This window comes from Mycteria americana, chromosome 5 (genome assembly GCF_035582795.1).
Source record: "Mycteria americana isolate JAX WOST 10 ecotype Jacksonville Zoo and Gardens chromosome 5, USCA_MyAme_1.0, whole genome shotgun sequence".
Taxonomy (NCBI): domain Eukaryota; kingdom Metazoa; phylum Chordata; class Aves; order Ciconiiformes; family Ciconiidae; genus Mycteria; species Mycteria americana.
The window spans coordinates 29870332-29895639 of record NC_134369.1 but is presented as its reverse complement, the minus strand read 5'-3'; the positions used below and the strand labels follow the sequence as shown (position 1 = coordinate 29895639).

Genomic DNA, 25308 nt, shown 5'->3' with positions numbered 1-25308 from the left:
TAAATGGATTTGCAGGACTGAATTTGTTGATAAATCTTTCTGGGGAACCTATAATAGTTGCATATTTCTCCACTTAGAGTGTTGCTAATGGACACAAAGCCTTTCTGTTAAAGTCCATTTATTGCCTTCCAGTCTTACCTCTATAGAGAAGAGTTGTCGGAATGGCAAAGTCTCTTCCTTGTAATCTAAATTTCTCCAACCCATATTAGAAATGGGATTTCAATACCCCCTTGTCTACTCTGCATGGGGTATGAGAGGTATGGAAGGTGTGGGGGGTGTGGATAACTCCGTTTATTTGTGACTAAAATTATGTAAATTTTGTCCAGAACCTGTAGATCTGCCACCTGAAGCATGATGTTTTCATTATAGAATTGTTTGACAGCAGAAACAGTGTTCGTATCTTCATCTGACAGGCAGGATCTATGAATTCCTGATTTTCCCAGAGTTGTTTCTTTGTAACAAACATTGCAACAAGTCCTAGCCTGACAAATATGCTGATTGGGATGACTGCTGTTGAGTAAACAGCTGGAAAAAATGCATATATTAATGGGAATAACACACTGATTCCCACTGTAGTTTGTACGTGTTTCCAATGTATTAGAAAATGTAGTGTTTTCTTCCCACATACTCAAGAATCTTACAGGTGAGTGGATACTTGGATGAATCCAAACCCTCACAAAGAAAAACAGGGCAGGGAAAAAAGGTAAAGAAGCTTTTCAGTAAGCAGGACAAACTTGGAAGGCTTGTAGCTAAAGGAGCAACATAGAATTGAACATGAAAGACAACATTTACCATTCATGCTGTGTGTGATAATATACTCTACTCAGGAAACTTATAATACTGTTTTGGTGACAGAAAAATCTAGAGAACTCGCCATAGCATATGAATGTTAGCACTTGATATCAGCACCTTGTCAGCACAGGGTAGTTGTCCATAGATAACCCTTCACTTACTGATACACTGACTTGAGCTGCACTGTGCTCTTGCTATTTGAAGAGAGGCAATCACAACTTTTACATGCAATGTGGTCAAATTATGATGCTTCTAGTATGTATTCAGTGGTGTAGCAGTGCAGTCTTTGCCCACTTCTTTCCTATTCTTTTACATCATGGAAATTACATATTTATTTGTGGTCTTTGTCAGAATAGTTGCAGTAGAAGTGGACTGACTACCCTATGGAGACCTTAAGTAGTTGGGTATATTTGTATCCCTTCTTACAGCCTTGAATGTTGAAATGCAACACATTTGCCATGAAGTTTAGCTTCCTTTAATGATGGTTAAAGCAAATTGCATATAGGCAGTGTTGATAGCTAATAAAACTGAAAAACAGATGCTTGAAATTTTCCAAAAGCCACAGTCCAGAAACCTGGCAAATGGTAGAAGTGTTAGAACTATATACATCTGAGTTAACTGTGTTTGTGCTGTTTCTCTGGGCGAGAGTTGAATGTACTATCCTCTGTCTAGTTTTAGTTCATAACTAGCATAATTCTGTTTATGCTTACAATTTTTTAATTGCTTTTCATCATAGTTGTTAATGTTACTAGTACAAATTTGGAGATGTATACATGATCCCAGCTGGGAGTTAAAATCAGACTTTTGTGACACTTCAAATCTGTAAATTTATTCTTGAAACAAGTCTGGATAATTTAGGGAGAGAGAGAAAAGGACAAAATCCTAGGGTTTGCTGAAAATTGATCTCTCTGATCTCGATTAGAAAGTAATAGAGAAGTAATTTTTCTTGGTTATGTGCATTTGTGATACAGTTTTCCTACTCCCCAGTCCATCCCACTGTCTGCATTTGGCAGTACAACAAAATAGATATGCAAGTCATTGCTGTTCCTAAGCAAAACTTTAAGGAGCCTTCTGTATGTGTGCTCTTTGTGGTTATTTTGCCATAACTCATTTCATCAGTTGGGTATTTCATAGTGCTCATCATATCCTTTTTGGGATGCCACAGGGTCTTTTGTTTAATTTTATTTTCTCCATCAGTCTATGTGTTTTTAATATCTGTGGTATTGGGTAGTTACTTCCTTGTCCCTCTTTGTGCATTTCTGATCACAAATCTCTGCGCTGTTTTAGTTTGTATTCTTGCAGAAGTGAAAGAGCCCTCAAGTCAGAATTGGTGAACTGTGGCAGTCTTATGTTGTCCTTCTTCCACTGAGGAAAGGTCTGTAGTAGAACTCACCATGTTGCCAAATTGATATTCAATGCTGAGATCACTGTTTGACAAGCATCTTTCTCTATCATTCTGGAAAACAGCTCAGCTGTGCTTGCTGAGTCACTGTGGTGGAATATATAGGAAAAAATGAGCAGGATAAATAGTGACATATCCACAACAGATGTAGTGGGACTATTTACAGTCTTTTGCATACAATCTGCAATGTGTATATAAAACAATAATCTCTTTTCATGCTTGGTCACATGCTGTAAGGATTGGATTTTCTGCAGCTTCTGTAAATGTTTTGAAGAAAACTCTTTTAGTAATGTGAAATTGGCACCTGGAGTTCAGTAGAAATTCACTAGAGAATAGCAGCTTTGGAAAAACACAATAACGTAGAAAGTTTGGTACCCATTGGTATTCCCCCCCCCCCCCTTTTTTTTTTTTTTTTTTTTAATTTTTAAGAATTACAAGGCATAGTTTTATCCTTTTCTGTTAGGAATTTTTTTTGGAACATACTGTTTCCTCCAATAAAGTTTTTGATGTCTCAAGCTGTAAGAGAAGCGCTGTTGAATACATGGTAGCTTCATCAATTACTATACCTTTCTCTGTATTACTAGCTCATATGGTTTAGTTCTGGTTTTAATTAAGCATTTTGGCATGAGTCTAGACTACTATATGCATATAGGAGATCAATTTCAGAGGAGTTCTTGGCTTCCATCTATCTAAGCTTATAAAACTTTGTATTAAATTGGAATAAAGTAGTGTAAGTTTGAGGAACACTATTTTTCCCAGGAAGATCTTTAAAAAAAGATGGATCAGAATTGAGGTTGGGGTTTTTTTTGTTTGTGGTGTTAGAAGGAGTTTTGTATTCATTCTTAGGCTGTAAAATGTTGTGGTGTCACAGAAAATCTTGAGGAGCATTTCTAATTGCCTTGCTAAGAATACATGTGTTCCAATGTGGACAAGGCCAACAAATGTAAAATTTCTCCTAAATTGGATATGCCAAGCTGTAAAAATCAGCAAATGCCTGCAGCAATGGGATATGATAAGATCCCATAATAGGATTCCTTATCCTTTACCGGATAAAATCCCTTAACTGCCTCTGCATCCCCATGAATAGCAAACCACTGAAAGTCTTGCAGCTTGCCTGAAAAATGCATTTTAAAAACTTGGTTTATCTTCCTTTTCTTAAAAAAAACCCAAACAAACAAACAAACTAAAAAACAAAAAAAACCCAACAAGAAAAAAAAGTCTAGTTTCTAGAAATCTGTATGTCTTCAGAGAACCTGAGACTATGCTGTGTAGTGTTGAAACCATACAGATTCCAGAACACATTAGCATTAGAGACTTGCAGTAGCTTCATGTCCTGCAAAATTAATCCTGTTGCATATCTTCAAATAAATTAGACAAACTGTAGCTGGTCAACACTGTAGCCAAGCAGTTGTAGTGAGCACAAAGTGGTTTAGCTAAGTAATCTCTAAATGCTGAGTTAGCATTAATGTCAAATGATGAAGCTTCCTCTATATTAAGGAATTTTGGCAAGGTTCATTTGTTGCCATGATGGAAATACTGGAAGCTGCTCAGTCTTTGATGTGCTATAGTTCTTGCCAAGGCAACTGAATAGGTGAGAGAGTATTAGCTGTAAATTTTTTTCTTCTTCTGAAATTCTCTAGTCTAACCAAGACTGAAAAGAGCAAATATGGGAGCTGCATGCATGGCACCAGTATTGAATCTCTTTGGAACAGTCATTAAGTTATATTTCAGTAGTTCCTGGATCATCACAGTTGTAACATGATTGTGCTGCTACCTTTTAAAATAATGAAAAGTCTAATTTATAAAACATGGAACTATCTTACAATAGGAGATACAGGAGCTATATGCAAATGGAGCAAGCAGGCTCTTACTTGTGCCTGTACTTTGGCCTCAACTTTCTGAGAAGTCATTTTGCCTTTGCTCGGCATTATGCTTTCATCTCAGCAGTACAAGATGGGTGCAGTTATTCAATAATTTTCAAATTCATAATCCTCCTTCAGTGGACATTGGCATTTTAGTATCAAAATCCATCTCCAGCCAATGTAAATTCCATAGCTACTGCCAGAGTTGTTAGACTAGAAGAAATCTGAACACTACCTGGTGTTGCTTGTATTTTTAATAGTGTTTCTCTTCTTTGTGCTGTCTTTGCACCCTTGCCACAGGTTCACTGCATGGTTTCTGTAGCATCTGGCAGCTAGTGGATGAATTCCACAGCGTGGCAGGGAGGGCAAAAATATATCTGTTGGTTAATAAAGGAAACCAAAGAACGGAGATCATGGCTGTATGATAATCAAATTTACTGGGGACTTGAATCTGCCATACCCTCAGCATATAGAAGGTTATAAAGCAGTTCAATAAGGACTTCTGCTTGCCCCAAAATGTCTAGTTGGACCAGTTTGAACAAATACTAAATACATTAACTGGAGAGTTAGCAGCTTTCTTTGTGTAGTTATAATTCTGGATTTTTTTTATTTTATTATGTGGTGTTTGGGGTTTTTTTTAGGTTTGGGAGAAAACGGCAAGGGTTTTTGAGGGAAGCTGGGCAGCAACTTGCAGTGATCTCCACAAAACTAGTTATAATGGTATTCATGCAGCTGTCTCTGTGGTGCACAACTCGCTGTGTTTTCTACTGTAAAAACTAAATCTCTGTTTATACTAGCAAGACCTTTCCAGACTCACTGAAACACTATGTGGTCTGAAATAGCACCTGATCAGACTGCAAGAGTTAGTCCTGGGTGATTGCTGCTTATCTCTGAAGGCTTCTTTACTTCTCCCTTAAGCACCTTGGAGGGCTTCTGCAGAGCTATTTACCATCTTCCATTGTACACTCTTTCCCATCTTCCTGAATACTAGGTTTCCCAGCTCATAACTCTAAGAAGAGGCTTTATTTCAGAGTAGAAAGGGGGCTCAATATGTGGCCTATTATATCCATATCAGCTTGCTTACCCTTTTCAAACAGCTATTGTGTTTTAATAGGGCCCTGCCTGGCAGGGGGAGTCCTTAATTCCTACTATATAAGAATGGCCAGCTTGAGTTACAGCAAACTGCAGGATGCTGCTCTGATCAAAAGGCCTCTGTTTTTAGAGACACCCCCCCCCCCGCCTGTTTGCTTTTTTTTTTTTAAATCCTGGCCTAATAATTCAACACAGTAAGGTCATTTTAGCTTTTGATTTGAAAGCTTCAAGGTGTTAAATTACTGACCTAGCATAGGAAAAATCAAGGGAGGGGGACTCTAAAAAAGATAAAGGGATTCTGGGTAATAAAGAGCAAGCATAGCAACTCCTTTAATCCTTTCCTTCTCCAGAATCTGTAGACTGGTCTCAGAGCGTTTGATTTGCTACAAAGCAACATAAGAAAGCTTGTTCGCTGCCTACTCTGAGCTATGTCACAGGTGCTGTGGTTCATTTCCTTTCAACAGTACTTGGGATAATATCTGTACCACCTGTATTAACTCTGCCATGAATACAGAGATTCCTGAGCCTATACTAAGAAGCCTGAAAACAAATAATTAAAATTTGTGTCACTCTTTCCACACCCTTCAGCTGAAATAAACTTGAGTGAGTGAGACAGAAAGGATCCCAAAAAATCCAGTCTCTGTGTTTGCAGTGTTACATCACCCAGTCTTGCCAAAATGTTAAGAGTGTTAATGATTTCCTATCTGCCTGGTTGTTAAAAAAGGATTTTTCCTTAAAGCCAGTCATCAGGAATAACTTTCAGCATCTGTTTCGTCTTAACACTGCTAACACATTTCAGAGGAAGTGCCTAAAAAGCACTGCTAATTTCATTAGAGGAAGATGGTGATTTCCTGGAGGCTGACTTCATTGTCCCAAATGTTAATATCTGTGGAATTTTAGAAAGCACTTGATACAACAGCTTTGAATTGAGGAATGCTAATGCTCCTATGCTACCTTCCAAAAGGGATAGGTAAAGAAACAGTCCAATGATTGGTCTGAATATTGCAAGTAGTGTAGTACACTTAAACCAATAGGTAAAGACTAAAATGATCTTAAATTAAACTACACTCACATGACAGTAATTTATTCATCACAGCAGTGAAACTGGGATTTTTTTCCCAATGGTGCCTACAGATTTAAGTGTTCCCTCTTGGGGCTCGTTCTAGGCAAGGTAAACCTCACTTTGCTATTTCAGACCGTAGTCTCGGGGTAACTGTGATTGGTTGCTTGGGGATGCTTTGTGTGTGGAGGAGTTATTTAACAACAGAAATTGCCTGGGTTTTAAAGCCTTTTGAATTTCAGTATTTTCTATTGCTAGAGCTAGTTCTTTGTTACCCATTGTACCATAGTCTCTAATCCTAATACTCCTGATTATCCCTACTTACTGTGCTTTGGTTCACACCATGAAGCAGTCTTGGAGCTCATGACCTGGGTTCCTTTCATATGAAACTAAACTGGAAGATGTGTTCCAACTGCAAATGAGCATTCAGCCCATGGGACCAGACTAGAGCTAGTCCAGAGTGTGTTTCAAGCAAAAACAAACCCTGAGATACCCATAATGTTGACATCAGGTCCTCTGCACTGCTTCTTTCTACAGATGTTTCAGTCAGTCTAGACATAGCCCGCCATGGCAACTTTGCATTTGAGACTACCTTATTTTCACTTAAGACTTTCAATTCTGTTTTAATGACTTAGACACCTGTGTAACTGGGAAGAAAAGTAGTGTGTGTGTGTGTGTGGAAATTGTTCATGCTGGAGAAGCAGCATAAGCCTTCAAAGTGATTTTTTCTTCCTTGTTGTGGTTTAACCACAGCCAGCAACTAAGCCCCACACAGCCGCTCACTCACTCCCCCCCCCGGTGGGATGGAGGAGAGAATCAGAAGAGTAAAAGTCAGAAAACTCATGGGTTGAGATAAAGACCGTTTAATAGGTAAAGCAAAAGCCGTGCGTGCAAGCAAAGCAAAACAATTAATTCACTACTTCCTATCAGCACGCAGGTGTTCAGCCATCTCCAGGAAAGCAGGCCTCCATCTTGCGTAATGGTTACCTGGGGAGACAAAATGCCATCACTCCAGACGTCCCCCCCTTCCTCCTTCTTCCCCAGCTTTATATGCTGAGCATGACGTCATATGGTGTGGGATATCCCTTTGGTCATTTGGGGTCAGCTGTCCCAGCTGTATCCCCTCCCAACTTCTTGTGCACCCCCAGCCTCCTCGCTGGTGGGGTGGGGTGAGAAGCAGAAAAGGCCTTGACTCTGTGTAAGCGCTGCTCAGCAGTAACTAAAACATCCCTGTGTTATCAACGCTGTTTCCAGCACAAATCCAAAACATAGCCTCATACTAGCTGCTATGAAGACAATTAACTCTATCCCAGCCAAAACCAGCACATTCTCCACCCTTTATTCCATACAATTTATGTCATGCTCAGGTACCCCACTATCCAATACAAACTTGTTAACCACCATTCCCCTTCCCATCCTTTGATATAATACACAGATATAATTCCTTAGTCTATGGACCACCCCTGTAAACTGTCTGTAAAATGCCCATAAAATGTCTGTTGAGTTTATTTAGTCCATGACTTTGGGCTCCATCTGTTATCGTGGTCACTCAGGACAGGAGAGATGGTGTGTTGTGTGGAGTTATTGGGCACCAAAGCCAGCTCAGGTTGGGTCGCTGCTGCACTTGCACTGCTTCTTGTAAGGCTTGTCACTGGTCCAGGTGGTTCCTACTGTAGTTATTCCTATAACATGCAACTCAAATCATGGGTTACAACAATTTAAAGGTATTTCCATTACAGTCTCCACCCTGGTCCCTTTGGGCCAGGTTACAGGGTTTAATGTTGCAATGAACTCCTCCACTTGCTCCTAATCTGGCTAGCAACAAGGGATTCCTGCTATAATAATTCCCATAACATGCAACTCAAATCATGGATTACAACAATTTAAAGGTATTTCCATTACAATCTCCACTCCTGGCCCCTTTGGACTAGACCATAGGGTTTAACATTGGAATGAACTCCTCCCCTTGTCCCTGCTCCGGCTTGATCTTATCCACAGACTGCAGTCCCTTAGGGTTGTACCTGCTCCAAGTGGAGGCTTATCTATGAGCCACAGTCTCTCCAGGGGTATACCTGCTGCAGCACAGACTTATTCACAGCCACAGTTGCTTTGAGGTGGACGTTCTCCAGCATGGACTTATCCTTGGGCCACAATCCCTTCAGAGGTATACCTGCTGAGGCACAGGCATAACCACGTCCACAGACGCTTTGAGATGTACCTGCTCTGGCAGGGGCTTATCCACAGCTAAAGACGCTTTGGGGTGTCCTGCTCCCACATGGACTCATCCACAGGTCACAGTCCCTTTGACTTGAGTTCATACTGGAGTTCCAGTCTGTCCAGTACAGCAGCATAGAAATGGCAGCAATGCCCTGGCCACCTGCCAGCCCAGGCGCATCGCCATTGCCGTTACCAAAACGTTCCCAGTCACAGCAGAGTAAGATGATAAGCAGTAGAGCAGCACAGCAAGCAGCGAAAGCAAAAAGCAGCCACTAATGAGCACTGGACTCTAATACACAGTAAGGCAAGCAAGCCCAATGGCAAGCACAGAAGCCTGCCAGTTAATAGCTACACAGCAATAACAGCTATAAATTTGATCTAGCACATTCCAATCAAACCTGTTGTTATCTCGAACACTTTGAGCCCCACATTGGGCACCAAAAAAGACTGTCGTGGTTTAACCACAGCCAGCAACTAAGCACCACACAGCTGCTTGCTCACTCCCCTCCAGTGGGATGGGGGAGAGAATCAGAAGAGTAAAAGTCAGAAAACTCATGGGTTGAGATAAAGACAGTTTAACAGGTGAAGCAAAAGCCGTGCACACAAGCAAAGCAAAACAAGGAATTCATTCACTACTTCCCATCAGCAGGCAGTTGTTCAGCCATCTCCAGGAAAGCAGGCCTCCATCAGGCATAACGGTTACTTGGGGAGACAAACGGCATCACTCCGGACATCCCCACCTTCCGTCTTCTTCCCCCAGCTTTATATGCTGAGCATGATGTCATATGGTATGGAATATCCCTTTGGTCATTTGGGGCCAGCTGTCCCGGCTGTGTCCCCTCCCAACTTCTTGTGCACCCCCAGCCTCCTCGCTGGTGGGGTGGGGTGAGAAGCAGAAAAGGCCTTGACTCTGTGTAAGCGCTGCTCAGCAGTAACTAAAACATCCCTGTGTTATCAACACTGTTTCCAGCACAAATCCAAAACATAGCCTCATACTAGCTATTATGAAGAAAATTAACTCTATCCCAGCCAAAACCAGCACATTCCTTTGTCATGGTCTCGATGGAAAATGCAAGCAGTAATGCTGTAAGTTAAGGAATAACGGTCCTTGTTCCTTGTTTTCCATTTAGTAGAGGAGTCCTGTGAACTCATTCAGCTCTTTGCATGGTAACTAAAGGTAGCACCTGCTAGGGGGACAGCAGGGTCCTGGCAAGTTCTTCTGTCCTTCTCGGGGACTTGGGGCTCTCTCCACATTGTGCATATTTGGCTTTGCCTGAGTTCAGCAGGCAGAGGCTAACTACTGTAGTGGGTTTCAGTTGGGATGTTACCATAGCATCCTGGGACTTTTGCAATCTATTTAGAAGTCCAAAGGTTTGAAAAGAGTGCCTGAAAGTTTCTGAACTCTGGCAAGTTGCCGAAATGTAATTACACAAAAGACAAAGCCTTACTGAAAGCAGCTCTGTTCAGAGAAGCAGCACCTGAGTGCTAGAGTTCCCAGAATAGCCGTTTCTGAGAGCTCAGGCTGTTTTATCACAGTCTGCTCCCAAAACTTTTTTCTTCCTCTCACGTGCACATGCCATCCCACAAGCGTAGACTGGGTGTGCTGCAAGATGCAGCTTTCTCAGCAGTGGCATTGGAAGAGACTCTGTTCTGTGGTTTGGCTGCTCTGGGGCATGTAAAGGAAAGGAGTGAAAAAGTAAGCATCTTGAAGTCCCTACTGTAAAAGTTTCTTTAGATCTTCCCCTTGAGTGAGAACCTTACTTGATTTTTCTCTCATCTTTCTCCAGAATATTCTCACAACTGAATGGGAAAAAGCCATTTTGTTAACAGATTACCCAGTTGCATAACAATTATTGTGTGAAATATGAGTGTCTGCAGTGAACTGGTGTTAACTAATGAACATTCAGTTCAATTTCTAGTCTTGGTTTCAGCAAGACAAATAAAATCACGTCATTAGTAATTTTTGTTAATGTTCTAATTTGCCTACTCTATTTACTGGTAATGTAGAGGGCCGGGGCAACCATTAGGTCTGCAATAGGGGGCCTGGAGACTTGCAGGGTTGTTGAAAGCTTTCTTCTTGAAGGAATCTCTTGCAGGTGGCTGCACTAAATGCCTAAAACAGGGAAAGGAGAAGTTAACCAGAGAAGTGAAAAATTATTTTCCCTGCTTCTGATTCACAAACCCATTTCTAAATGATTGAGGACAAACTAATACCTTGTTGAGATACCCTAGTTTGTTTGTAAGTCTTTCTCCTGCAAATGTGCTGATACCACTAACCTGACTTTGCTAAGGGTATGAGTTGTTCAGTGAGAGGCGGGCAGATAGAGGGAAGACTGAGCAATCCTAAGGGAAGAATCTCAGCAGCTGTTAAACTTGCTGAGAATGTTTGAGCTAAGTTTGTTGCTTTGCTGTTGATATCTTGCTTACTTAATCCATTCCTCTGACTCTGCAGCTTGTTTTATTTTTGCATTCAAAGAAACTGGAAAATACATCTGTTCGCATGTATATAAAAATCATGGGTAAGGTGTTGGTGATAGTCCCTACATGCTGTTGGAATACCTGCAACAGCTTTGGGTCATCACTATTTCTTTTTCTTCCAGAAGGGTTTAACTGCAAGCCGTTACTGCTTGCCACATTAACGGTAACTTCATCTCCAGGCAATTTTTAAGGAAAAGGTGGCCAAGTTATTTTTGTACTGCCCACCTACCCATGATAAAGGAATTTCAAAATATATAGCGTGTTCAAAATGTATAGTGTTGTGTCTCTTGTAATGATCTTGACCCTGCCTGAGAATAGATCTGTTGATTTGTCATTGGGCTGCTTGCTGGATAGCGCCATCATGGGCTGGCTCCTTTGAGCTGAACTTTTACAACTTATAAAAAGGTATTTATAAAGTAGAGTGTCTGAAATGCAGCATCTTAACTGGGATAAAATTCTGACTTCCATGCTTGCAGACTTGAGCTTTTGGGGAAAAATCCTTCCATTGTATAGTTAAACAAAATCTTATTGCAAGAAATGAGGAATGAAAGAAATATTGTACCTCTTTTACTCAGCTAGCTGGCGGCACTTGGCTGTCAGCACATCCAGGTGTGCTGGTGTTCCAACATATCCACCCACTCTTTTAACTGAGTAAGCCACAACAAATGATATCATCCCCTTCTGCCTGCTAGGTTTAGAGCCATCCCATGCTGAAAATGCAAGTGACTTGAGTTTTCACTTATTAGAACTAAGGAGTAATATAGTAGGGCTGTCTGCTGTGAATTAATAGTATGTTAGCTTCATGTCTGGACCTTTCCATTACAGTTGTGCCAGGATCTGCTTCCAGACATTGCATGTGCTGTAGTTGTTCTGAGCAACATAATTTGGTGCATTTAGTGGTATCACTGTGCCTTCATCTCTTTCTCTTCCTAAACGTCTCCCTTACGTGTGTCATCTTTCTGTAAGCTGCCTTCTCCTATCACACCAAGTTTCTTCTTTTTCATTTGTATCCTTTTCTCCATCAGCAATCATCAGCAAAGCAATGCAAATAGGAAGTTTAAAAAGTCTTACAGGCTGTGGTTTGTGATAAGGAGATCTGAAATCCCATTTCCAGCTTTGTCACAGACATCTTGTGGGACTTTATGCAAGTTACTTTACCTTACTCTGAACTCATTCACTCTAAGGCAGTGAGCTACAGCACTTTGTAATGAATACTCTTTACTTACAATAATAGTCATGGGAGCCCTTTCCTGTACTTTTGGCATATTTTGATCGGGTACATGATTTATTTATTTACTTTAATCTCTTGGGACAATGGCTGTGCTTTCCTCTGGTTTGTACAGCACTGGTGCATGAATAAGGTTTCATAAATACAAAATAATATATTTGTCCATTATATTTACAGAAAGAGTATTCCTAATTTGAGGATTCAAGAGTCATGAGTGTTTCTTAATCATAAGGTGATTGTACTTACTTTATTTGAGTTGCATTTCTTTCTGGGTAGGAGGGCTAGAAACAGTGTTCTGCACCTAGCTTTCAACACATGACAAAAAATTCCATGTACTCGCATGTCTTTGAGAACCAGGACATTAAAAAACAGAAGTTGTGATTCTTTTCTGAAAAATTGAACTGGCTTCTCTCCACCCCCCTACCCCCCCCGCAGTTGTTACATGACTTTTTAATTTTGCTCAACTCTGTCTGGTATAATTCTCTTTCAAATGTGCAACCCTTTTCTATACTATGAAGGATAAAGTGATTTAAACTATTTACATTTAAAGAGATGATTTAAAATTGCAAACTGAGAGGGTTCACACTGACCACTGGATTTTTTCTGTTGTGGAGATGCTACCTATGGAGAGGTTCTGCTGTGATGAAAGTGAACTTGTATCTCTTCATTAATTCTCTCCTACGCAGGAGAGTTAAGCTGCTGTCCCAAGTGAATGTTTTTAATGATCTCTCTGGAGTATTTGAAAGCTTTGTCCCACTTGCACGATGCAGAGCGAAATGCACAAAATCTATCTTAGAGGCAACCCTGTCATTATACCTTTTGGTATATAATGTTTGTATTTGCATTTCTATTGTTCTTGCATGTTGAGCTTTACCATGCCCAAAGGAGAGCTTCTTAGGCTTCAGAGAAACCTTTTTAAGACAAATGTTTACTATAATAAGTTAGCCTAAAGTGCTTACAACTCAAATATGAGAAATTTGTACTAAAATACAAGAATGTGAATACCAAATTGACTATCAATCATAATGACCAGCTCCTCTTTTCAAAATGCACTAGTGCAAAATGTCATTTAGTGAAGTGTCAATCTGCTTTTCATGACAACTGAAGTAGATTTTATACATCCAATACAGTGAGTTTCAGCAACCTAGAAATGAAATCTTGAGGCTTCTGTTAAAGAGGATTTTGTTTGTTTGTTTTGTGGCTTCACAGAAAACTGTGATGAGAATAGCAGTGAAGTTCAAATGGTACTAAAAGAAAGGGCATCTTCTGGTCAGATAAACAACAGTTACTCTCGGGCAGCCATTTTCCAATGGATTGGTTTCAAATAAGTGGCTCTTGGACACCCCTTGCTGGGATTCTTTAGAATGAATTTTACTTTCACAAACCTCTAATTCCTATAATTAAATTCCAATGTGTGGTTTTTGTAAATAGTCTTCTCTCTAGAGAACAGATGGGTATAAGCTTTGGAGATTTGGTTTCACAAAATGTAACTGCCAGTTATTTTCTTGCTACTGTTCCAGCTGGCCCCAGAACGTTCACATTGGTTCAGCTTTCTAACGTTCTCTTGTTTTCTTCACTTTACCTCCACAGTTTTAACAGCGTGCGTCAAGGAACACATATCTTGTTCCGTGAGTTCAGCTTTGTTCAAGCTACCCCTCATAACAGGGTGTCTTTTCTTCGGACCTTCTGGAGGTGTTTCCGAACAGTGGGGAAAAATGGAGGCAAGTATTCCAGCATCTGCTGCTGTCCTGTTACCTTGACATTAAAATCATTAGCTAGGCTATTAATGCAGTACAAATAACACACTTCACACTGTGTTCTGATGTTCTAACATTGTCAATAGGGAGACACCATCACAATTGCCTGTGGAATAATTAAAAAATGCTCACAGCATAAAGTAGTGTAGGAGCACCTTGTTGCCAGTGCTACTTCCATTACAGAACAGCATGTCAAGCAACAATAGATCAGAGGGAGGACATTTGTGGGCCTGTGCATGGGGATGGATAGAAAAAAAAAATGTGCTGGGGATTGGTGGATGGGAGCAGGGTAGCAGACCCAGAGATCGTTAGAATATAGGGTATGGGGAGCATGAGGGAAGTAGGTGCTGAGCTTATTAGGCAGTTGGGGTACCAAGTGCTTTGACTAGGAGTCCTGCAGGAGGTAGAGTATATAGTGGTGTTGGGCTGTAGGGTGGTGAAGGCTGCCACCTGAGCTGTGCCTGAGTTAGTCTTGGCACACCTCCTAGATGATGTTGCAGGATCCTGATGGCTGTGGAAGGAGGACCACTGGCAACTGTGTGACCTCTTCCCCAACCCTACCCACAAGGAAAATGCTCCAATGCCAAAATAACTATTCAGCACTGTACTGTCTTGTCTAGCTATTCTTATACTGCACTTAGTGTATTAGGTATTACAGAACTGGGCAGAGTTCAAAATAAACTCATGTAACTACATGCAACTAAAGTTATGTTTTGTTTTAGTTTTTAATTTAGTATTTTAAGCAAATACACTGAGTGTTGCTGTACAAATATGAATTTTGGTGGGTTTTTTTACTATAAGCCTCATTTGTTTCAGGCCATTCAGCCTCATTTCTTGTTGCAGGGAAGACTAGAACCATTCTCTTAAATATAGCTAAAATCTCACCTTCTGGCTAAGCTTTGCAACAATTCTGCTCATGATGAACAGAGTTTGCAAGACTATGAATAACAACTTGACTTTTTTGACATATGCCATTTCAGATCCTTAGAAATTAGACAATTAGACAATTAAACATGACAAAATCTGTAATTAGCTACTGAAGTGACTGACTATGCTGTCTGTAACACCTTCTTCTCAGTGATAGGTACTTTGTTACATTCTAATTCATTTATATTAGTTCAGGGATAATATTTTTAAGATTTCGGGTAAATTGTATGGTACTAACCTAACCAGTATGCAGTGAGGACATATCTGATCTGAGGTCAGGTCATAGTCAGGAAAAATAAAGTGTAGACTTCTAGAAGATATTTCTGTAGGAGAGTTAGAGATGATAGTGAAGAAGTCATCCACCAGAACTGCAGCTGTCAGTGGTGAACCTTGTTGACAAATTGAGAAGAAGCTATCTGATGGAAAGTACCCACTGCTGTACTTTTAATGCAAGTTTTCATCAAGCTTCATCCATCTAGCATCTGACTCAGCCAGACGATGGGCACCTGGATTTGTTGGAAAGACCCAAAAAGTTTTAGCTACATAATGTCTCCCTTCTCTTTTACTTTTAGCAGTTTTATGTGAATATGGAAAAGGTTATGGAAGCAAATGTAATCACCAAGGTACTTTGAAGGAGAAGGGGGAGCATAGGAACAAAAGCTCAGCTGGATGTTACTATGCTCTGGTTGTGGCGTTAAAAGAGTTCAACATGTATTTTTCTGACTTTAAAGTCCAGTGGCTGCACTTTTTAGTCTGAGCAAATATGGCATGTTTACCTGTGTATTTATACATTTATAATAATTTTGTTTTACATTAACTAGAGACAGAAATGCATCACTTTAGAGAGCTTGCTGTCAATATTTTCATCCACTAAGTCCAAATTCTCTGATTCTCTAGCAGTAGTTACAGGCTAGAACCTTGATTTTATTCATTTCAGTTTTATTTGCTGTGGGATTTTTTTTGCTATACTCGTGCATAGGGGAACTCTGAACATTAATGGTCTCTTAAGAATTAAACTAATTTACTAAGAAGAAGCTGAACCTGTGCAATGTGGTGGGTGAAATATGGTCATTACCACATTCAGGCATGGACTAGACCTGGATTTCTTTCCTTGGAATACATTGCTTTTAGATGAATGCGGGAAGGAATGATGTTATACAACAAATAGCAGCAACCAGAAGTGAGATCATTGATGAACTACAGAATGAGCCTCTTAACAATAGAAAAAGTCAGAATAAGTGATGCCCAAAGCAAGTAACACTTTCAACTTAGAGCTTTCTTTAGAAGCATGGCTGGTGATACATCTTCTAATTGGATTATTCCAGAAATTAGTTTTAAGTTGTTTCTTTACAATCACTGCACTAGAACACAAGACCATATGTACATATCAAAATAAAAAGTTATACAAGCTTGCATAGAATCATGACTCTATCTACAGATAGTTTGTTGCTACAGCATCTCATTTTATGATGATACAGTTTTGACAATTTAAACATTGTATTATGCGCAGGAGTGTACTGGGTTTGCGTGGCAAGGTTTTGGTAGCGGGGGGGCTACAGGGGTGGCTTATGTGAGAAGCTGCTAGCAGCTTCCCCTATGCCTGACAGAGCTAATGCCAGCCAGTTCCAAGGCGGACCCGCTGCTGGCCAAGGCTGAGCCAATCAGCGATGGTGGTAGCGCCTCTATGATAACATATTTAAGAAGGTGGAAAAAACTGCTGTGCAACAGCAGCCAGAAGAGAGGAGTGAGAATATGTGAGAGGAACAACTCTGCAGACACCAAGGTCAGTGAAGAAGGAGGGAGGAGGAAGTGCTCCAGGCACCGGAGCAGAGATTCCGCTGCAGCCTGTGGTGAAGACCATGGTGAGGCAGGCTGTGCAGCTGCAGCCCATGGAGGTTAACAGTGGAGCAGATATCTACCTGCAGCCTGTGGAGGACCCCATGCCAGAGCAGGTGAATGCACCTGAAGGAGGCTGTGACCCTGTGGGAAGCCCATGCTGGAGCAGACTTCTGGCAGGACTTGTGACCCCATGGAGAGAGGATCCCATGCTGGAGCAAGTTTGCTGGCAGGACTTGTGACCACATGGGGGACCCACACTGGAACAGTCTGTTCCTGAAGGACTGCACCCCATGGAAAGGACCCACACTGGAGCAGCTTGTGAAGAACTGCAGCCCGTGGGAAGGACTCACGTTGGAGAAGTTCATGGAGGACTGTCTCCCATAGCTGGGACACCACGCTGGAGCAGGGGAAGAGATTGAGGTGGAAGGAGTGGCAGAGACAACCTGTGATGAACTGACCACAACCCCCATTCCCCATCCCCCTGCACTGCTTGGGGGGAGGAGGTAGAGAAATCAGGAGTGAGGTTGAGCCTGGGAAGAAGGGCGGGATGGGGGGAAGGTGTTTTAAGATTTGGTTTTATTTCTCATTATCCTACTCTGCTTTGATTAGCAACAAATCAAATTAATTTCCCTGAGTCAAGTCTCTTTTGCCCGTGATGGTAATTGCTGAGTGATCTCCCTGTCCTTATCTCGACACATGAGCCTTTCATTATATTTTCTCTCCCCTGTCCAGCTGAGAAGGGGGGAGTGATAGAGCAGCTTTGGTGGGCACCTGGCATCCAGCCAGGGTCAACCCACCACAAGGAGGTAGGTAAGTTATAGAGTCCTGGTAAGAAATTCTGTTTATGGTTATCCTATACTGTGCAACAGAGCATGGGACAAACAATCTGCTGGTTTTGAAATTAGAAGCAGTATAGCTTGGATTAACATTGGTATATTGATTTTGAGAGCTGAACTAGCATCTTGCTGCATTTGGTGCCCTATGTCAGGTGTATGGAGAGTTATTCATCGAATGTCCATTTTATTTCAATAGAATTTCTCTGTGCAGAAAAAGGTGGAAATATGCCCTTGCCTTCTACAGCAAGATTCTGCTCTGTCCCAGTTTTCTCTCCTGGGTTTGTTTCTGGGCAGGGATTACTCCATGCTTCAGTACTGTCATTGATTTATGTCTGTGAAGAACTATGAAGGCATCTTTTGTCTTCCTTTGTCAAAAGTGTTACATTCACTAACTTCCATGTCTCCCAGGATGATCTTGTTTTTATTTATTCCTTTGCCATAAAAGTGTTTACTGCTGTTTTCCCCTCTCATTTACTTTAAGTTTCATTCCAGATTTGAACTTCTGTTTTATAAGTGAGTAGTGGCTTTTTCTTAGTTTTGTCCATCTGTGGAGGGTATCCTTGATAAACTGCATAAAAGCCAGCTCTGTGATGATATAGGTCAACATATAATAAATGAGAACTTGCATCAAAGCTTGCACCCTGGCTGGAGGAAGCAAGGGAGAATAAAATTAAAGATGTAAGACGATGTGATTTCCAAGTTTATACAAACTGAAAAAACCCCAAACAACCCCCCTTTCCACTTTTGAGTGTTTAAATGGGATTTTAGAAAAATAGACAATATGTCACAAATGAGTGAACTGATTGCTTAATCTGTCTGCTAGTTGCTCCTCCTTGATGCAGGGAAATTTACTGCTTTGTCTGTCAGTCTTGAAATAACCATGCCTTGACTTGGAATATGCACCTTGTTCACCCAAGCAGATGCATCTAGCCATGAGTTCTCAAAGGGCCAATAAGAGAGAAATCTATCTGAACAGAAGCAATACTTAAATGTAATAATCCGTGTATGTGCAGAACCATGTATACGCTAACTGAAGTGCACTAACATTACTGTTTCTCTTGGGAAATTACTGTAGATATTACTTTTCTACTTAATTCCTTATCCTTTTGAATTACTGGAAAGTAGTTCTTCATGGAGAAATGCAGCAGCTTTTATGCTGCATTTTTCTATGTTAGCCCTGCTACTTGATGGGTTCTAGTTACATTGCCCTTTATAACTCCTTTTGTTTGGAGACTAGATTTATTTTTCCTTTGTCTCCAAAGAGCAAGGAAAAATGACTAGTTTCACTAAATGTGATAGTAACATAACACACTTCAAAAAGTAAAGAAAATATTTTTTGGTTTTGTTTTTTTTTTTAAAGAGGATTTCTGTTTGGCAATATGCTGGATCTGTCTTTTTTTTTTACAGGATTTCCCACTGTTTTTAGAAGCTTAGCAAGATACAGAGTTCTATTTTCAAGTATGCATAAGCATATCTGGGATTCCATGCATTGGGAAAAAAAAAATTGGGTTTATTTTAGAATGTGATCCAGTGTCAAGAAACTGGGGTGGACTTCACAAAATCTCTTCCCTCCCTTAAATGCTTGCCAATGATATGCAACACCCATAGAGGTGGTTAGAGGACAGCTAGCTTGTGTGTTGAGAAGCACAGAGCATAATGCTTGGTTAGCAACAGATTTCTCCCAGAGGAAGGCAAAATGACCAGAAGTCTTGTTTTCCCTCTGCTTATGCTTAAATTGACCTCTTGGAATCTAGCTGACCTGCTCTTTTGAATTCTCTGTTCCTCAGGACTCTTTAATTAAAACTGTGCTTTCTCAGTTTAAACAGCCCCTGCAGAGTTCTGCTGTGAAGCTTCATAAGGTCAACATATGCCTCTCCCAACCCCCATGGCTTTCATGTCTTGTTGGTTCTCTGTTTTTAATTAAAAAGATTTTTCCTTAAATGCTTTCCAGCCAATTAGAGAAATTTTGCAGTGAGGAACTTGTTCCAGGCCTGATGTATTGAGAAGTGAACAGAAAGCTCAGTCAGGACCATTGGCACTTTTTTCTAGAGCCCCAGCTTGCTTTAGTGCTTTTCAACAGCTTTTCTCTTTTTTCTTTCTTTTTTTTTTCCTCCCCTCAATTTAAAATTGCTTCCAGCAGAAATAGCTGCTGTTTGATACCTTAGATATAGCCCTGGAACGGTTCAACACCAGATACAGGATCTTTTCCTTCCACTCAGGGGTGTTTGTTACTTTATTTAGATGCATACACCACTGAAGCATAAAACTGCTGCAGAAAGTATGTTGGACTATATTGGTTGAGGATCCTTTCTGCAGACTCTTACCTCCCCTTCAGACAAAAAGTACTGTTACTGCTCATATTGAAATAAAATCTTCTTATAAACTTACCTTGTTTCTTTCACATTCATCATGTGGTATAATGGGTGCCTCTTTGCTTCTGCACACTTGAATTAGGAAATCGGAAGCCTTAACTACCTTTGGAGCTTGTGGAAGGAAGGCTTACCACAACCAAGCACACAATCTCTGTCACAGAATGAGAAGAGTGGTATGTCTCTCTGACTAGTTCTTCTTGACTTAGCCAGGAGAAGGCTAGATTCCTTACAAAAATTAAAGAAATGCCCTATCGGTATGATTCATATAACCTGGAGATTGAGAAGAGCTAGAAGGACCACTGTTTTCCTAGCTCTTTTTTGAAAGGCTATTTTAATGCATTTTGCTGACAAGATTACTTTCTTGAGGTTCCAAAGCCCCTTCCTTCACTAGTGTCATTCTAATGCTTCCACATATAACTCCTTATATTAAATTCCTCCCTCTTTTTTTACTCCCTCCCTTGCAAGCTGTTACACTACCTCCATTTTAGCTTAGCCAATCTGTTTAGTGAGATGCATAGAGCAATACAGTGATGATTGGAGCAAATGTCAGAGTCTTCTGCCCTTTCCCTTTTGTTATTAAAACCAAATCAGATCTTTATACCATGTTATTGTAGGAAAGTTTTATGAATCAGTAGGGTCTTATAGTATGTCCTAAAGGTGATTAAGCTGTGGATTTTAATACAGTGTTCTCTGGAAGCTCATTCTGCGGTGAAATAGCCTTCGCTGAAATTATTGATTTCCAGCCTTTATTCACTTCGCAGTTCCTTTGCCCTACAGTTATAGCTGTTGCTATTTATGACTTATCAATGTAGCTCTGCCTGGAACCACTAATGACTCTGGAATATCAGGACAAAGGATTTCTGAAGCTGAGGAGAAATGAGTGGAGGATTACATTTTAGAGATGGTGAGATATATCTACAAGCATTGTAAGTTAAAACATCTGCATTACATAGATCTAAAATGCATTACAGTAATCATTTGTAGAAGTAGTAGCACGTGGGTCAGTGATGGAGTCTTCAGCCAGCCTCTCCCTGAATTCAGTTCATACCATTCTGTCAATGTAGTTTGTGAAATTAAATGTAGTACACTGGAAGTCCTCCTTATCTAATCTGGTTTTGGGTTCCCCCCTCCCCCCAGTATTGCATTTCCTTTTCAACTATAACTCTGAACATGCACCAGCTCATCTTAATTTACAAATGTTTTTTTCAACTTCACATTCTGGATGTATATCTTTCTAAATGTACTTTTTTGGAAAACCAATAAGCTTTTCTGTTTGTTTTCTAATATTTTCTGGCTACTTTGTGTCTTTTGACAGTTCTTCACTGGTTGTGTCACTGGCAAATTAAATTAATATGTTCTTTACTTTTTGTCCCAGTTGAGTGAAACATTTAAATGAGCTATGTAGAGTGATCATTGTTTCATTCTGCTAAGCAATTATCCAAAATTCAACTGTTAATTATTATTACTATTTGCTTTGCAGTCTTTTGGCAAGTTTCCCATCCCTATGGCAGCATTCTTATTCAAACCAACTGAAATGGATTTTTTCAATTAAGACTTTTTTACGTTCCAATATGGGCCTGAAGAGTTAGTATTCCAAATTGTGGGGAAGTTCCCTGGAATAAAATTAGTTCTAAGTTGTGTGTTCTGGGCTGGCATTCTGAATGCTCCATGTTTCTTATATTAAATGAACTTGGTCGATCTCTTCTGTCACTTGTGACAAGTCTTGAGAGATGCTCTGCACACTACATATGCATAGGCGACCATCCAGTAGAAGGTCTATGAAGCATTAGCTTCATTAACTAGTATGTTTTATGATGTTTCTGGTCTACTCTTCAGCAGCAGAGGTGCTGAAAGGGAGAGAAGGAGGTAGAGAAAGGAGATGAAAATCTTGTTTTCTCTTGATTCCTTATACTGTGACTTTCTGCAAAGAGTTTGTAAGAAAATAAGAGCCTCTGTGAAGCCCACATCTGCTTTCAACCCACTGTTGGCTCTTAACCTGCCCTGAGATGTGAAAGTGCCTGAACCGAGGAAAGAATTATCTTCATCCCTTCTCAGTGAACCATAAAACATATTTCTCCCATGCGGTTGGCTTCAAGTGCATGTCTGTGCTGTGTAATGCAATGTTTATATAGACAATCTAAGCTTAGGGTTGGTATTTCCATATGGTACAATTCAGCACTATCTCAAGATACTAGCTTGGGGCCTGGAAGCTGCAGAGCTATATTTCTTTGACAGCAGCCTGAGACTAGTTGATCTATTTCAGCAACTCAGCTGACATATGGGGAGTGTTATGGTGTGTCCGTGTAGCTCATTGCTGCAGAATAAACTCCGGCATCTCTGTGTTGAGCTACTCTGAGCAGTGTAGATGCAATCTGAGGAAGAGCGCTATGAAGAGAGAGTGTGTATTCCAGTTCAGTGTGAACAGAAGAGTAAGGACCCTCCTTTACACACAGGAAATTAATTCTTCAAAGTAGTCTAGGTGCTAGGAGATGTCATGATAAGTGAAAAGATATCTACCTTTTTTAATATCTTTTTTAAGTACTGTTGTCCAGCTGCACAGACAATCTCTGAACCAGTGGGTTTTTTTGTCTTTATCGTCCCAGCTGCTTCTTATAGTTTTTCTCTCTGGTGGTCTTGTGTCCTGGTTTCAGATAGGATAGAGTTAGTTTTCTTCCTAGTAGCTGGTATAATGCTACATTTTGAATTTAGTATGAGAATAATGTTGATAACACACTGATGTTTTAGTTGTCGCTAAGTAGTGCTTATACTAATCAAGGGCTTTTCAGCTTCCCATGCTCTGCCAGGTGCACAAGAAGCTGGGAGGGGGCACAGCCAAGACAGCTGACCCAAACTGACCAAAGGGATATTCCATACCATATGATGTCATGCTCAGCATATAAACTGGGGGGAGTTGGCTGGGGAGCAGTGATCGTTGCTCAGGGATGGGATGGGCATTGGTCAGCATGTGGTGAGCAATTGCATTGTGCATTACTTGTTTTGTACATTCTTTTGTCATTATTATTATTAATTATTATTTTCTGTTCCTCTGCTGTCCTATTAAACTGTCTTTATCTCAACCCACGGGTTTTACTTTTTTTTCCTGATTCTCTCCCCCATCCACTGCGGGGGGGGCGGAGGGTGAGCAAGCAGCTGTGTGGTGCTTAGTTGCTGACTGGGGTTAAACCATGACATCTTGTTATTCGTAGTTTACATCGCTGCAAATTCACTTCCTAGCTTTCCTAAGTTAACCTGATTGATTTATATAGTGTGGTCCTGACTGTAAAGTCTGTGTCTCCTATAGGGTCAAGCAGGCCTAACCTATATCTAGAAGTTTTTTGCCTGTTTGTTGATTGTGAATTTGGACAACTACAATCTTTCACCCCCTGTTCTTCCACTCCATCTATTAGTTATACTCACAAAAACTTTAAATTCAGTGATTCTGGTAAAATAAGCTTGGGAGTGCCATTTATTTCTTTCAGGAACTGATTTTTCCCTATGGTGTTAGAAAGACTGATATGAGCTGAATTTCTGTTGCTGTAACTACGTTACCAAACTTTTCTAGCAAACCTTTTCTTGTTAAGCAAGATAATTGGTGCCTACAAACTCATAATCTCTCAGGAAGTCCCTACTCTGCACTTCGTTTTGAGGGCTTGGTGCCATTCAGTGTGTCCATATTTGACTAAAGGTGCGATGTTGAATTAGTTTAGCTAAACAGTACAGCTGTGCTTAGGTGTAGAAGTTCTTACATCACTTTAAAGTCACCTTACCTTAATAAACGTCTGTAAGTCTGGTTTAAATCAGTATGATCATGAATAAAGGTGTTGTATATGATTAAAAGGATTGTTGGTTTATGCTCTGTTATGCACCTTTCAAGAATCCTAGATGAGTATCAGTAGAAGTGATCTGCATGCATGATTAGTACTTTGATATGCTACTGCTACTTTGTGAAATGGGGATAAGGTAGTGCTATGGAAAACCTGTAATCTGCAAATAAGTTATGAAATGTAGTCAGTAATATTTATAATTTAAGCTTGATCCATTTTGAATTTGTCGCAGGGACATGATTCTGATAATGTACAGCCTGATACCTTCCTTCATAAGCTGATCTGAGAGTGATTTGCATTCCATGCTCTTACTAAGTATGAATCTCATCACCTCCATTGGCACAATGGACCCTTCTTGAGCTTGGAGGAGGAGATACTTGAATATCAATGAGCTCTTCTCAACTCCTTTTTCTCTCTGGAGCCATATCCCATGGGATTCTTCCAAGCAGATCTCTGAAGACATCGAAGTCTGCTCTCCTGAAATCCAGGGCTGTGGTCCTGCTTTTTGCCAGGTAGATAAATTCCTGAAAACTTCATGAAATGGTTTTTCAGGTATAAAGACAAAGCCCTTAGAAATGCTTCAGGTACAGGAAAAGCTTCCGTAGAAGTTCCCACCTTCCTAGACTTCGGTGTCAGTTAGCCAAAACTCACAAATCTGTAGGACAAAAGCTTTGCTAGTTCTAGTGCTCACAGAGCTACTTGTCAAATTTGTATTCTCTGAGGTTTTCCTGCATTAAGGTCTAGTCCCAGAAGCAGTCAAAATCTACATCAGCTGATTTAATAAACTGGTATAGATTCCCCAGTTAGAACTTGTGTATTATTTGTAATGGAGTAACCTGGTGTTGCTTAATAGAAGAAGCAATAGTATCAAGGGGAGCTGGAGATTACACAGGGTACATAATAAACCTAAATAAAACTGAACATTTGAAAAGAAATTGATTTTTTTTTCTGTTGGAAAGTGCAAGTATGTCAGGTTCCAAAGTGTTACTAGTGTTGATTTTCACAGAGGGAGGAGAGATGTCAGGAAAGGCAATATTGTCCTGAATGGAATTTGAACCCTTCCACTTTTGTTCCTTTGTGATGTAGGACAAACTTGCATTCTGAACTTTATTTACCCAATCCTCAGTCAGCTCTTTACCTGCCATTTTTTTTATTATTTTGTATCATTATACTATACTCCTTGAGTTTATCTGTTTGTTTTGATTTGTTTCTCAAATATTTGTTTCCTTCTAGCCCTGGTATCTGGTTATCTGTTACTACTTTTCTCCCTACTCTTTCTGCTGGAGTTAAGTTATTGCATATTCAAAGTTCTCATCTACCTTCCAGTCAAATTTCCCTTATATAATTCCCAGAATAACGTATACATTATCTGAAAGGAAGTCAAGTTGTCAGTGCTTTTGGTGTGAAGCTGTCTCTGCATCACTGTCTTATGTCAGAACCAAAGCTTTTTCTTTATTTCCTCTTTCTCATCCCCACTCTCCATGCTACTAATAGATAATTTCTTCATTGCTGCCAGCAGTGGCAGAGGGATTGCTGTGCTATGCAAAGTTACAATGCAAAGCAGATACTAGTCAACATAATTAGGATACCAAACAGTTAATATTGCAGCTTCTTCCTGAAAG

At 40.3% G+C, this 25308-nt stretch overlaps 1 protein-coding gene across 2 annotated transcripts in view; it reads left to right on the top strand.

Moving 5' to 3' along the window:
* The window catches only part of CSTPP1 (centriolar satellite-associated tubulin polyglutamylase complex regulator 1), an 87866-nt gene that overhangs the window by 17128 nt on the left and 45430 nt on the right, over window positions 1-25308 (top strand). For both annotated transcript variants that reach the window (XM_075502655.1, XM_075502656.1), the window contains one exon: window positions 13722-13852. In XM_075502655.1, the coding sequence (XP_075358770.1) occupies window positions 13722-13852 (131 nt within the window). The remainder of the gene's footprint in view (window positions 1-13721; window positions 13853-25308) is intronic.